This window comes from Rhinolophus sinicus, chromosome 1, assembly GCF_057876585.1.
Source record: "Rhinolophus sinicus isolate RSI-liver-muscle chromosome 1, RSI-T2T, whole genome shotgun sequence".
NCBI lineage: Eukaryota > Metazoa > Chordata > Mammalia > Chiroptera > Rhinolophidae > Rhinolophus > Rhinolophus sinicus.
In genome coordinates, this window is record NC_142501.1 from 145,707,371 (window position 1) to 145,720,155 (window position 12,785).

The 12,785-nt window shown below is 45.7% G+C and overlaps 1 protein-coding gene across 7 annotated transcripts in view; it reads left to right on the forward strand.

Annotated features, from left to right (window-relative positions):
* CRACD (capping protein inhibiting regulator of actin dynamics) overlaps positions 1 to 12,785 on the forward strand; it is a 255,700-nt gene that overhangs the window by 225,091 nt on the left and 17,824 nt on the right. For 5 of the 7 annotated variants that reach the window (XM_019740144.3, XM_019740149.3, XM_074324516.2 and 2 more), the window contains 3 exons: positions 6,594 to 6,755; positions 9,082 to 9,150; positions 11,929 to 12,111. In XM_019740144.3, the coding sequence (XP_019595703.3) occupies positions 6,594 to 6,755; positions 9,082 to 9,150; positions 11,929 to 12,111 (414 nt within the window). Of the gene's footprint in view, positions 1 to 1,509; positions 1,551 to 6,593; positions 6,756 to 9,081; positions 9,151 to 11,928; positions 12,112 to 12,785 lie in introns of all 7 variants that reach the window. The other 2 variants (XM_074324517.2, XM_074324518.2) reach the window with 2 other exon arrangements.

Genomic DNA, 12,785 nt, shown 5'->3' on the forward strand with positions numbered 1-12,785 from the left:
TAACATACAAAATATGTGTTAATCGATTGTTTATATTATTGGTAAGGCTACCTGTCAACCGTAGGCTATTAGTAGTTAAGTTTTTGAGGAATCAAAAGTTATATGTGGATTTTTCAACTGTGTGTGGGGGCGGGGATTGGTCAGTGCCCCTAACACCTGCATTGTTCAAGGGTCAACTGTAGAATACAATAATTATTCACTAAATGGGATTGCAATCATGGGGAATCCAGGAAAAGCAGGGCAGCGAAGACACCTGGGATCTGACTATGTAGGTCTGCCCGGCCGCATGGTAGAATTCACCTCCCCAACAAGTGCCTAAGCAGCTACGTCTCTGAGACAGAGTGCTTGGAGACGATACATATTATGAATGTGGGGACTCTGGTTTGCTGGTTTCCATCTATCTGCAAGTCTACAGCAGTGAATGAATGAGTGAATGAATGAGCAAAAAAAAAAAGGAATAGCTGGCTTGAGTAGCTACTGACATGATGAAGCCTGGTACTCAAAGAAAATTTTTAATTTTCTTGAATGTTCTGTGTCTACTGAACATTAGCTACGTATTTCATGATCGTTGTGTGGTTACATATTCTGCACACACTCAGCTGAATATAGAATATGGCAAGTGAGGAAATAGCCAAAACCCTGGAGCCACACCCAAACCTGCCTAGGTCTTTACACCTAAGGCCATTGTCCTGCCCTCAGATTCCAGCATTTCCTAACCAGGTTGCGTCCTTGGTTATGCTGGTTGTATTGTTACACATTTTACAGACTCAAAAGAAAAAATCAAGCTGTCACTTCTCTTGATTGAAGAAGAGGGAAGGGTGGTGATGGCCAAAGAAAACCTTGACACCCCTGCTTCTACCTTTCCTTCTTGAAGGCTTTTGATTCCTGGAATATTATTCCTAAGACGTTCTGAATCCCTGGCTCATAATATCCTCTGTCTAAGAGGAATGACTTAACAAATTTCAGTCCACAAAACAGCTATATTTCACGAGAGCTTTCTAGGAGTTCTTTAAAAATTAAATAGTTCATTGTCTTAAATGATATCTGCTTTGTAACATCACAACACATGCCACTGCCACTCCAAGAAGTGGATTTGGAGTTGTAAATGATATGTAATTCGACAGTATTGAAAATATAGAAACAATAAAAATATGTAACTGCCTATTAACAGTAAGGCACAATTTTAAAGAATCTGATCTCATAATTAATAATATATAAAACAATGAACTTCCATGAAGCAAAAATTCTATTAGCACAGGAAGAGAAATGTGAGTAAAGCAGAATAACTATTTATTTCGATGCTCTCTTTTGACAATATCTACTCATACGAGGTTTTCCTAATTTTGCTTCTGCTGTATGGATTCACAAGCTTCCTCACAGCTCTTTAGTTATATTTTTTTTAAATAAAAGGTTTTTGGTTTTGCTCTTCGAGGAGGAAAATGGGGACAATTATTATAGAAAATGTGATTTTTAGATTGTCATAAGATGTAACTGTATCACCCCCAAAAGACTGTGCTTTATTTTTCAGTCGACTAAGCAGTATGTTCCTGGTAAGTCGTAGAAATAGTAGTTAACTTTATTAAATTGCATGAATGCTTTGCATTTTTCCATGACAACGTTATGCTGGTATTGATGCTTAGTAAGCAGCATAAAAGACTGCCCCCTTGTAGACTCCAGCATGGAATGAGGGTGTTGAGTTACGTCGGAGGCATGTATGTTTTTTCATGTCTGAAATTGTCTTTGTGTATCTGTATATTTATTTTAAAAAGAGAGGGAGAGAGAAATAATGGATAACACCTATTTGACAGTAAATGTCCTGGCAAGCTGATTAGCCTCCATTATTAAGACATTCTTTTGAAATGACATTTCTACTGGAATGCCATTTAAAAAAAAAAAAAAGCCATTTTTCTCTGACTTAGGAAACTTCCCAGTCCTTAGGAGCACACAGAATAGTGCCTGTAAGGACAGCATTTGGAAAGGCTGCCCTCTTGTGGTCACATCTAGTCATTTCAGCTAACACTGTCTTACATTGCACCCGAGGCTGATAGTATCTCTCTCCTGAGTGCAGAATGACTGAACACAGCATAAATAAGCCTGCACTTTTCTGAATCAATGAATCTACCACCTGTGAAAATTTCTGTGGCAAAGGATTGAAACTTTAAAACAAAATTTTCTTACTATAAAAATACACGCACCTATTGAGAACGCATTTTAATCCATAGGACAGGTATAGGGACAAAAACAGTGCTGTCCTTTCTGAGGACTCCGTACATAATTGTTGTTCCTTGGCCAGTAGGTAAAACAAGGCAGGCCTCTGGCACCACCTGAATGTGTGGCCTCAGGTGAAGTCATGTAACCTCTTTGACCTTCATTGTCCGCATCTGAAAAATAAGAGCATGTATGTGAGGGGTGATCCTATAGTCCCCTCCAGTTCTTAAAATCTGCCATCTACACAGAATCACTGCTCACCTGGCATAGCACAGAGTGGCTTTGTAAGCTTTACACTTTGTTGCATTTGGACTGCAATGACCTTGACGTTCCCTACAGCTGCCCAGAGCACGAATCAGGGAGGTGCCTGTTTATTTTAGATCAGACCAGGCTGGGAAGTATCTACCAACTAATGATAAAACTCAGGAACAACCACTGATTTTTAGAATTTTTAGACTTATGCCACACTTGTCAGAAAATGCTTAGTCTCGTGGTCCACAGACTGTTTAGCTCAGGAAGGAAAACCTCCATCCTCAGTAGCTACTGTCTCCTGCTAAGCTGGATTTCTCTTAAAAATGCCAAAGTGTCATACGTTTGAGGGTTTTGACACTTAATACAGCTGTCGAGGACACAAAGAATAAATAACTTCTCTTAGCCACTTCTTCATAGAGCATATTGTATGCTTTTGCTTTTGCATTTTAAAAAGAAAAATCGTTTTAACTATGGGAATATCTGTAGTTCACTCAAGAAGACAGCCTCTTTGTTTTTCCTCTGCTTTTCTTACAGACATGGTCTGAAGAATGGAAAAAATCTAGGGAACTCTAAATACTGGCAATGTGAGAGCTGTAGAATATGATATGCTTGGAATTTCCACCATTAAAAAAAAAAGAAAAAACTCATAAATATGGATGTGCATTCCTATAACATCATTTTCCAACATTCCATATTACAACAAAATGGCCCAATTTGAATGCATAAAATATAGTCCCTTTGAGCTCACATTCCAGTCTCAACAGTAACACCATTCATAGCCACCAGCCACATGGACTCAGTGTAGGCGCAACTTTCCACTCTCCCCTCTGCTTATAATTGCAGTGTATATAAAGAGCCACGGGTGTTTCATTATTAAAAAAAAAAAAAAAAGGTGAAGGGAGTGGTAGTAGTTTTCTTTGAAAATTTAAGGGCAAGCTCATTTTAGCAGTCTGTTTTTCAGTGATTGCTTATATCAAGGTTCCTCTTATGACAATGCCTGAATAATGGGAAGAATTAAAGTCACTAAAAAAGCCGCATTTATCGCTGTATTCAGTTCACACAACCCCTGAGATTGCCAAATAGGGTTTAGCATTAACGTTTTAATTGTCAGTGAATCACACAAAGTGTGGTGACAGCCCGGTCTTCCAGTCAGCTGAAGGAAGCCTTTGGAGCAGGAACTGCAGAGAAGGGAAAATGTGCAGGTGCAGGAACCTTCACCTCCAGAGCCTGGGCACCCGTGGCCATGGCCTCAGACCCCAAGTCCGGCCTGGCCTTGTTTCATTGACTCATTTCTGACAGCTGCAGGTGTATCTGTAAAGGCAATCCTTTGTCTGGCAGCCCTATGCCTAACCGGTGGCTGTCATTTCTTTGATGACCTGGGTTCTCCCCTCCTCCATCGCACTTCCTCCTCTTAAGCTCCCTAGCCACCAGCCTGGATTTATTTTCTCTGGATGGAATTTAAATCGGCTACTTTATGGAGATGCACGGTGTCATCCTCAAAGGCTGTAACAGCATGTGTTTCTTTTGCCAGGAGCAACATATCTGTGACAAAATCAACCCTTTGATGTACCTATACATTCTCCCTCTCTCCCTCCCCCTCCTGTTCCCTCTCCTCCCCCAATCCAACCTCTGCTGTTGTCACTCTTCCTCTCCTTGCGTTTCCTCTGACCTGCACCTTCCTCTCCTCCCTTGGCTTCTCTTCTTTAACATTCTATTTCATTTCCTAACGTTACTCTTTTCATTCCCCAGCTTTGTCCCGTGTACCTTACTTCTCCTGTTCTCATTCCATCTTTCTTTCCTTCCATTTTCTCTTTCCTTTCCCTTGGGGAGCCATGAGAGTCATCCCATCTTTGGAATTTATTTCAGTCTAGACTGTGATCACATTTTGCCATGTTCTTTTTTGTCCCTCTAAGTATCAGGGTAGACCAGCATCGGTATTCTTAAAAGGGCCCTAATGAAGTAAAATATCAACATACTCATTCTTTTTTGTGACGGTAGCAAAATTCCTAACTAAGTGGCATTAGGGTATTAGGCCAGTTTCTCCTTGGAAGCTCATTAAAGAATTATTCTTTTCGTCGTAAGTAGAAGAAAGCCCCTCATTTAGTCATTCAGGAGCATTAGTAGATAGGAGAGCCTGACAGCAGGTCTCAGCTCTTGGCCAATAATCCTAGAGAAGAGAGCTGGTCAACCAAAGGCTGGGCTGGGAGTCCTGACACAGGAACCATTCCCTCCTCTTCTGCCCAGGTTCCATCCGTCCCTCTCCTATAGGACAGCAGAGTGAGGCGGGGCTATGACTTTGTCACACCATGTCCTCTTGTCTGATTCCATCGGCTGTTCTAACTGTGTCTGCTTATTGAGCTGCTTAGAATAGATACTAACTGCCGCTTCCTGCTAAACTTGTTTTTAGAAGATACCGTTTTTCAGCCTTCTCCTCCCCGGAACCCTTTTAGGCTGCTCGAGCTGTACTTCACCGGCTGAACTCGGGCTTTTGATGTGTGTGCCTGTCCGGTGGTGCCAGGGGAGCCAGGCTCAGGCTGAAATGCCAGTAGATCAAATACAAGTCCTTGTCTTTCTGTGCTCCTGACTTGGCATGCTGGGGTGCCCGCGGGGTGCGGGGAGGGCAGTCTTGGGCTCATCTGTTTCATGTCTCTGCAATCTCACCATCCACATGCAAGGCCAATGGGGAGCTGGGCACAGGTGGGTGGATTTGGTCCCCTTGAGTTCAGAGGAAGAAGCAGCGTTTCCCTTGAGGGGTCCTCTGCCAGGGAACGTCAGTAAAGTGTCAAAAATGCTGTGTCCTGCCCCTATATGAAGGAAACGTGATGTCAAATTAGTGAAAACCAGTGTGGTGCAATGAAAACAACCCTGCATGTGGTTTTAGAAGGCCTGGATCCAGGTTCCTTTGGGGGCACTTCTTCTTTCCGGAAGCTTGAGCCAGTCACCTCTCCCTACTGGACCTCTGACTTTTTTTGCAAAGTGAGAGATTGACTATATAATTGCTAAGGCTCTTTGCAGCTCTGTGGGATTAAATATTAAATTATCTGGCCCAACACTGTCGATAGTGCCGAGGTTCAGAAACCCTGATCTCAATCAAGGTAGTAAGTAGTTTGCATAATATACGCAATTTAGTAGCCTTTCAGACGATCACAGCATACCTCTTTTTCTTCCTGAATGTCCTTCATTTTCTCTACCACAGCCCATTAAATATTTTACACCATCTTTAGCTATTGTGTTTATGTATTTTTCTTCAGGGAATATGTTTCCTTTTCTAATCTGACTTTTCTCTGATTCCAAAGACTATCTTTCTTCCTGATTTCTACTCCCTGTTGCCCCCCACCCCCTGCCTCCTTTTAGCTGCCACCCACCAGTAAGCAGTCCCTCCTTGGTGCCTTTTTCCTGCACATGTCTCTTTCCCGTCCCCACTTGGTGTCCTCCATCCCATAGTTCCCGGTGGGCAGCTGCAGCAAGGCAAAGAGGGGGTCCTAGTGGTGGCACAGGGTTGCCCTGTCCCTCCCATGATTTCAGGAGTGGTCATGGAAAGACGCGCAGCTGGCCCTGGGGCCTTCCTCACCTTAGCAGGGGTACCCACTGTGACCAGAGCAATTCAAGCTCAGGGTTGGTGAGGAAGGCAGCTGAAATAGAAATATTCAAGGGGAATGTGTTTAAAGGAACCTGGAGGGTTCCCATGTTCCAGCAACCACAAGGGTCTTGGTTTTTCCCAGGGGTTCCTGCATTTCATGTAACTCTTTTCTGCACAATTTTTGTACTTCAAAAAGACTTTAGTAATTTAGTAATTTAGAGGTCACTCACAAATTTTTTTGGCATAACATGCATCCCAACTTTCGGTTCAGAAATACGGTCTCTCTACCCCCTGGAAAATGATGGCATCTCCATGAAAGAGGTGGCTGGATGAAAAAGCTCATGGCTCAAAGGTGGGAAAGAAAAAGGACAGACGCTGGAAAACACATTCACTTATTTCAGGGTGGCACCGTGGCTTGCTGGCTTGGTGTTTAGTCCAACAGCAGTTGTGTACAGAACATGCCTCAGTGCCCACTAGCTATGCAGGGGGCCTGGCTGTGGTGGCTGTGAGCTGCTTCACTGCTTCAGGACATCTTTCTTTTGTTTCTCTCCAGCGACAGTTGAGCAAGAACATCAAGTTTGGGCAGCCACCACCCACTGCCATTCCTATGAAGAAGGCAGACAGTGGAGAGGCTGGCTTAGAAGACCTGTTGCTGACCAGTCCCATGGACACTGCGGCTCAGCAGGACGTCCTCCGCTCAGATACCGAGCACAAAGTAAGGCTCCTCCAGGCAATGACGTGATGGCTAATAAGCCCAGGAGGAGGTTGGGCAGTGGACAGGGGCGTCCACTAGCCCTGGGATCTACACTGCAGGGGGCATGGGGGCGGGCGTGGGGGCGGGAGAAGCTTTTCTGATGAGTAACCCAGGGCTGAGGGCACTTCCTGGGCAGGTGCCTTGAGCTGCAGTAGGGCCACCTTGAGGAGGAGGAAGCTGAGGAGACAAGCCCTTTACACGTGCTCTTCCCAGTCTTCTACTTAACTCTTCGAGACTCGGGTTGGCCCTCCTCTTCTGGGAAGCCTTACCTGGCCTCACATCCAAGCTATACTGTCTCCTCACCTTCACTGTGCATCTTTAGTGCTTCTCACATTTCCATGGCCCGTCTGTATCTATGTCCACATAACGATTTTCTCTCCATCTCTAAACATTGAGTTCCTTGAGGACAAAACTGGACCTTACACATCTCTGTCTCTCCAGGACTTAGCCAGTGATTACTTAGTAGCACTGAGTAATTATTTGTGGAATTGGACTAATTTAAAGGGAAATGAGAAAGGAAAGAAGTATGTCAACAAGAGAGAACATATCAAACAGACCAGCTTGAAGTCCACTTGGTGTGGAAAGAAAGTCCCAGTGGTCCAGCACTGTGCTAGCTAAATCTGGTCTTTCGATGCTGGAAAGAAAACACTATGAGCATATCCTGAAATGAGAGTCCTTCCCGCAGCAGAGGGGACACCGTCTGGCCTCTTGTGGGAAAAGGAGGAACGGTCCTACCAGTAGCTAGAGCAAGGAGTTCTCTAGGTGAGGCCCCGGTCTTCCAGTCTTAAAGCATTGTCTCTGCTCTGCCCACCAACGGGCTGAAATTCCGTTGAGTATTATTAAAATGGGCATCCTCCCCCTCCCAAGAAGTCATGCCTGTTGTCCTCTAATATGTCCTGAGAATAAGAAGAAAGGTGAGCAATTTGCAGAGCCAAAGCAAGAAAGGAAAGATAAGAAGGACGGTCCCCGACTGTCACCCATCTCTGCCTGGGCCTGCCCTGACGACTCTGAGCATCCACACAGGGGGGAGGGTGGGGGGTGGTAGGTGAAGCACGGGTGGGCCTTTCCCTCCCCCTAAGGCCAGAAATGCTTTCTACAACCTCTCTAGTGCTAGGCAGCAACCAGGGCCATCAGCCTGGAGGAAAGGATTTCCCAAAGAGGAAGCAAGCGTCTTCACTGTTATTGGCGACCTACTATGAGCAAGGCACGGGAGGAGGAGGGTTATTTTTCAGCCGGCGCCACCCCAGCCGTGGGTATGACAGAGATGAGCATGATTAGACAAGGCGCTGCCCCCGTTTAGTTTACATTGTAATGAGGAAGAGAGGCAGACGACATATGAGTCAACCAATAGATAAATATAATAACTTCAAATCAAGAAAGATACTACACAGAAAATAAAACAGAGGGATGGAAAAGTGAGTGACTTGCTTGGGGAGAGGTGGAAAGATGAGGAGGTCAGAGCTGCCATGAGCAGACCTGGGGGTGGGGCCATGTTTTCGGCAGAGAGAGGAGCAAGTACCGAGGCTCAGAGATGGGCCTGCGCTGGTCCTGGAAGAGGAGCAGCCCAGTGTGGGTGGCTGGGCCCTGGTGGGGGCGACAGAAGGAAGGGGAGAGTGTGGTATAAGGGCCGAATTGTGTAGACCACAGGAAATAGGTGAATTCTACTCTGAAAGTAATGGGAAGCCTCTGAGTCATTTTAAGCAGGGACGTGAAATAATCTGATTTGTGTTTTCTAAAGATGCTTCTAAGTGTGGGGCAGAAAACAGACTGAGGTAGGACATTACTGCTCTGGAAGGGACAATAAGATCCTTTTGTAAATATTGGCAAGAGAAGGTAGAGTGGGCCATCAGAAAGGTGCAGGTGACGGGGTGTGGGTGTTCCCAAGGCAGGCCGACAGGACTGGGGTGAGAATCCTCAGCCTTTTTTTTTCTCCTTCCTTCTTTCCTGAGTTGCTTCAGCTCCTCTGCTCATTTACCTTCTCAGCCCAGCTTCTCTCAGCAATGGGGAAGCACCGCAAAGACCGAGGTTGGAGACCGCCCAGGTGGGAAATGTGTTGGACTCAGGGAAGGGGGAGTGCACGCTCTGTGCCTCAGGAGTCCTGGTGGAGTCTGGACATTAGCAAAGCACTCCTCTCCCCCACCCCGTGATTCCTGCCCACTCTTTGAAGCCAGCTGAACCCCTGTGTGGAGGAGGGGGTGGCCCTTTCCCCGGCACAAACCGCGTCTGGTTATCAGCCCAGAACTTCCTGTTCTGGTGTGTGACTTAAGCTCTCTCTTTGCTGTTCCAGTCTAGTGATACGCCAAGTTCTCCAAGGCCTCTGAATCTGCCTGGAACCAGAAGTGAGATGGAAGAGAAGGTATTTCGCTTCCTTACTTAAACTCCTATTTTTCCCTTTTTTTGTGATCTGCTGCCAGGTTTTTCCATTTATGTGTGCTGCCTTCATCCATCACTTTAAATTTCTTCAAAATGCAACCAGTGGTAGATGTTGGAGCATCTGTTTCCATGGCAATGCAAATGCTGGAACTGAACCCTGCTCTGAAAACTAGTCACCTGCCCAGAATGCCTACATTTGGAGTCCTAGACAGTTGGTAGTTTTCTTAAATGTATCATGCACTTCAAGACACTGTTAAGCTGTTGAAAAAGACATTCCAGAATATCTAAAGGTACCCAAGTCAGTAAGGAAAAGAGGTGTCCTTCTATTTAGAGATGCCCAAAAAAAGGACCTTATCATTTCTCTACTTGTACGTATTTTGGCTTTTTAACTTTTCTGCGTGCCGTTGACACCTGGGACTTCACCTGCAGGAGCCTAGGGACCCTGTGGTAGCTCGTGGGCATCTCTTCTGCAGAGGCCAGTGCATTCCCATGAGGACTTGTCACCTACACAAGGGTCCGGGTGTCCTCCCAGGGGCTGGCAGACAGCACAGTGAGCAGGGATGTCCCAGTGCCTTCTGAAGGAGGTGGCCCAAGACAGTGCCACCACCCAGACGATGAAGAGGCCCAGCTGGAATCACTAGATAGGAAACACTGCAGTTAAATCTCAGCTTCTAGTGCTTGTCTGTGTCCTCAGTCACATTTGGCTCCAACTGCTTTGACTCATGCGTCTGCCAGGGGATGGAAATAAATATTTAATTCATCTCTTTTCAGAATTTGATACCAATTACAAAGATAACCATAAATAAATAGGAGACCAAAGGCTGGAATTATTTTTCCTTACTTCTGTGCTTCTTCTCATACAGGATTGTTTACTGAGCATTTCTTTTGCTCTTGGATTTAGCTTTAGTCCTTTAGCTTTTGTGTGTAAATATGGAAGGTAATTGCAAAAAAAAGAAAAAAAAAACCAGCAAAGCTGTCAGTTAAACTCTCTGACACTACTTAGAGCACGTGAACACAGTCGAACAGATGAACTCTGGCCTCTTTTTTTGTTGCTGTTTGTTTCAGGTGTACAAAACAATGTAATAGTTAGACATTTACTCCCCTCACAAAGTGATAACCCCCCCGCCTCCAATATACTACCTTCCTGATATTGTATACAGCTGTTACAGTTCAATTGAATCTATTCCCTATGCTGTACTCCACATCCCATGACTATATATATATATATATACTGGGGGTGCCAAAAAAATGTATACAGGTGGACACTTGGTCGACGTTACTCAAGCAGTAGTTCGCCGTAATCAGAAGTGTCTGGACGCTGATGGTAACCACTTTGAGCACCTCTCGTAATTGCAGAAGTCAAATGTGACTTGTAGTCATCTTTGTTATCGGTTTATATTGAGTATTACAATTTTAATCCAGTTTTCCTTTCTTAAAATGTGTATACATGTTTTTGGCCGTGTGTGTGTGTGTGTGTGTGTGTATAAATATAAATATATATATATATTTAATTATAGTTGACATTCAATATTGTTCAGCTTCAGGTGTACAGTGCAGTGGTCAGGCACCTACACCGCCCATGCAGTGGTCTCCCTAATGGGACAAGAACCCTGGCCTCTTTCTAACGTGACCCCTGTGTCTGGGAGCTGCGGGCACAGGCAGCAGGGCTGCGAGCGTCCCCTGCCGCACGTTGGCGCGGTGTGCGGTGTGCGGTGTGGCCAGGAGCCCTTGCCTTGCTACCTGCCTGTAACTGCTCTGTAGTTACAGGTGTGGCGTCTTACACCTGGTTCAGTGTGGCCTCTGGGTTCAGGCTGCACCACAGTCTCTCTGACCGATCTAAACCTGTACAGTTCATCTCAGGTTGTGGTTTTTAAGTGATCCCGTCTGCATTCCAGAACGGCAAGCGCTGCGGCAGGTCATCCTTTGAAGAAATGCTCTCCCCGGTGTGCGCCGTGTTTCTGCCTTTCCTTTTAGCGTCTCTGTGCACTCGGTGCTCAGTGACTTGGGAGTAATGGTGCTAAAACATTTCTGAGGGCTACAAATTTCATGCCCTCGTCATAGATGTTATACTTTACTGTTCCTTCATACCTCCAACAAATATTTATTGAGTACTTGCTACTTGGGTATAAAGGGGACTGATACGAAGATGAAAAATACACATTCCCTTCCTCAAAGGGACTAAGGTGGGAGCAGAGGTATGTTCTCACAGTGTTGGAGGGAGTGGGAAGGCTCTTAGAGTTACAGAGTTCTTTGCATAGAGATGAGCTTGTCCAGGGCTCAGCAAAGTACTACTTATTTTAGCCTTGGTGGCCATAAGGTCCAACTGTGAGACTCCTTCGTTCTGCTCTTCCTTCATAGCACAAAAGCAGCCAAGGACAGTGGATGACGGGTGTGGCTGTGTGCCAGCAAAACGTTATTTACAAAACAGGCTGCGGGCAGGACTGAACCCCTGGCTATGTTTTTATCAACCCCTGAATTAATCTGACCCCCACATTATTTAGAGTAGGAAAATTAGTCCCTGAAAGGTTAAATAACCTTTACAAGTTAATGCAAATATTATCGGCAGGACAAATAGTCAACGTCCTGCCTTTGGATTCCAAAAGCGGTGCTCATTTCACTGTCTTGAGGAGGCCCTCTGCTCCCCAGCATTTCCTGGGCCAGGCTGGGCAAGGTACCGCCACCAGCACATGCTGCCATTCTAGGGTTCCCTGCAGGTTGCTTTCTGATCCGGACTGATTCTATATTTTAATCTCCATCATAGGTGGCTCCAGTTAAACCATCTCGGCCAAAAAGGCACTTCTCTTCTGCTGGCACCATCGAAAGTGTCAACCTAGATGCCATCCCCCTGGCCATCGCCCGCCTGGACAACAGTGCCGCCAAGCACAAACTGTCCGTTAAGCCAAAAAACCAGAGGGTGTCAAAGAAGCACAGGCGACTTGCTGGGGTATGTGGAGCCTGTCCTGGCTGACTAGGCAGCTGCCCCTGCTTGCTGGGCACTGATTCTCCCAGGCGGGGCGGTGGTGTGATGGACCTGGGGAGGGAACTAGGTCTTTCCCATCAGGGCCTTGAGTGTGTTGCGGTGCACGAGGGTAAGCGGCCCGTTTACTTTCCATTGCCGCTCGTGACATGTTGCCATCTGGGGTAGGGGGTGGGGGACAATGGACCTCAGAGACAGAGGCTGCCTTTTGGGGGGCTCAAGACACTGCGTTTGCTTTGCAGCAGAAAGGTGGCCGGCCCAGACTTTCTCTGCCATGGCTTAGCCAAAGGTTCTTCTCTTCGATTAGGGTGGACTTCTCTAAGTCGTAAGTTTCAGAGGACATAGGTGAAGTCTCAATATCATTTTTTCCTCATCTTTCTAATTCTGGATTGTTGGTTTTCCTTTGATTATTCTTTCTTATTAAGAAGAAGGAATTTGAGAATGACAAACAAAGGGGCTAGAGAGTAAACATGAAGATGAAGTCCTTTCCTCCACCCCCACAATTTACTCTTGGTGTGACAGCCTGAGTTTACCGGTCTCTGTACTTAGAACAATTACCCCTTCTTTTGAGATTAAGAGGGCCCCTTACATTGTGAAAAGGATGCGTAATGGTTGCCTGTGCAAAAGGAGAAGGCTAATTA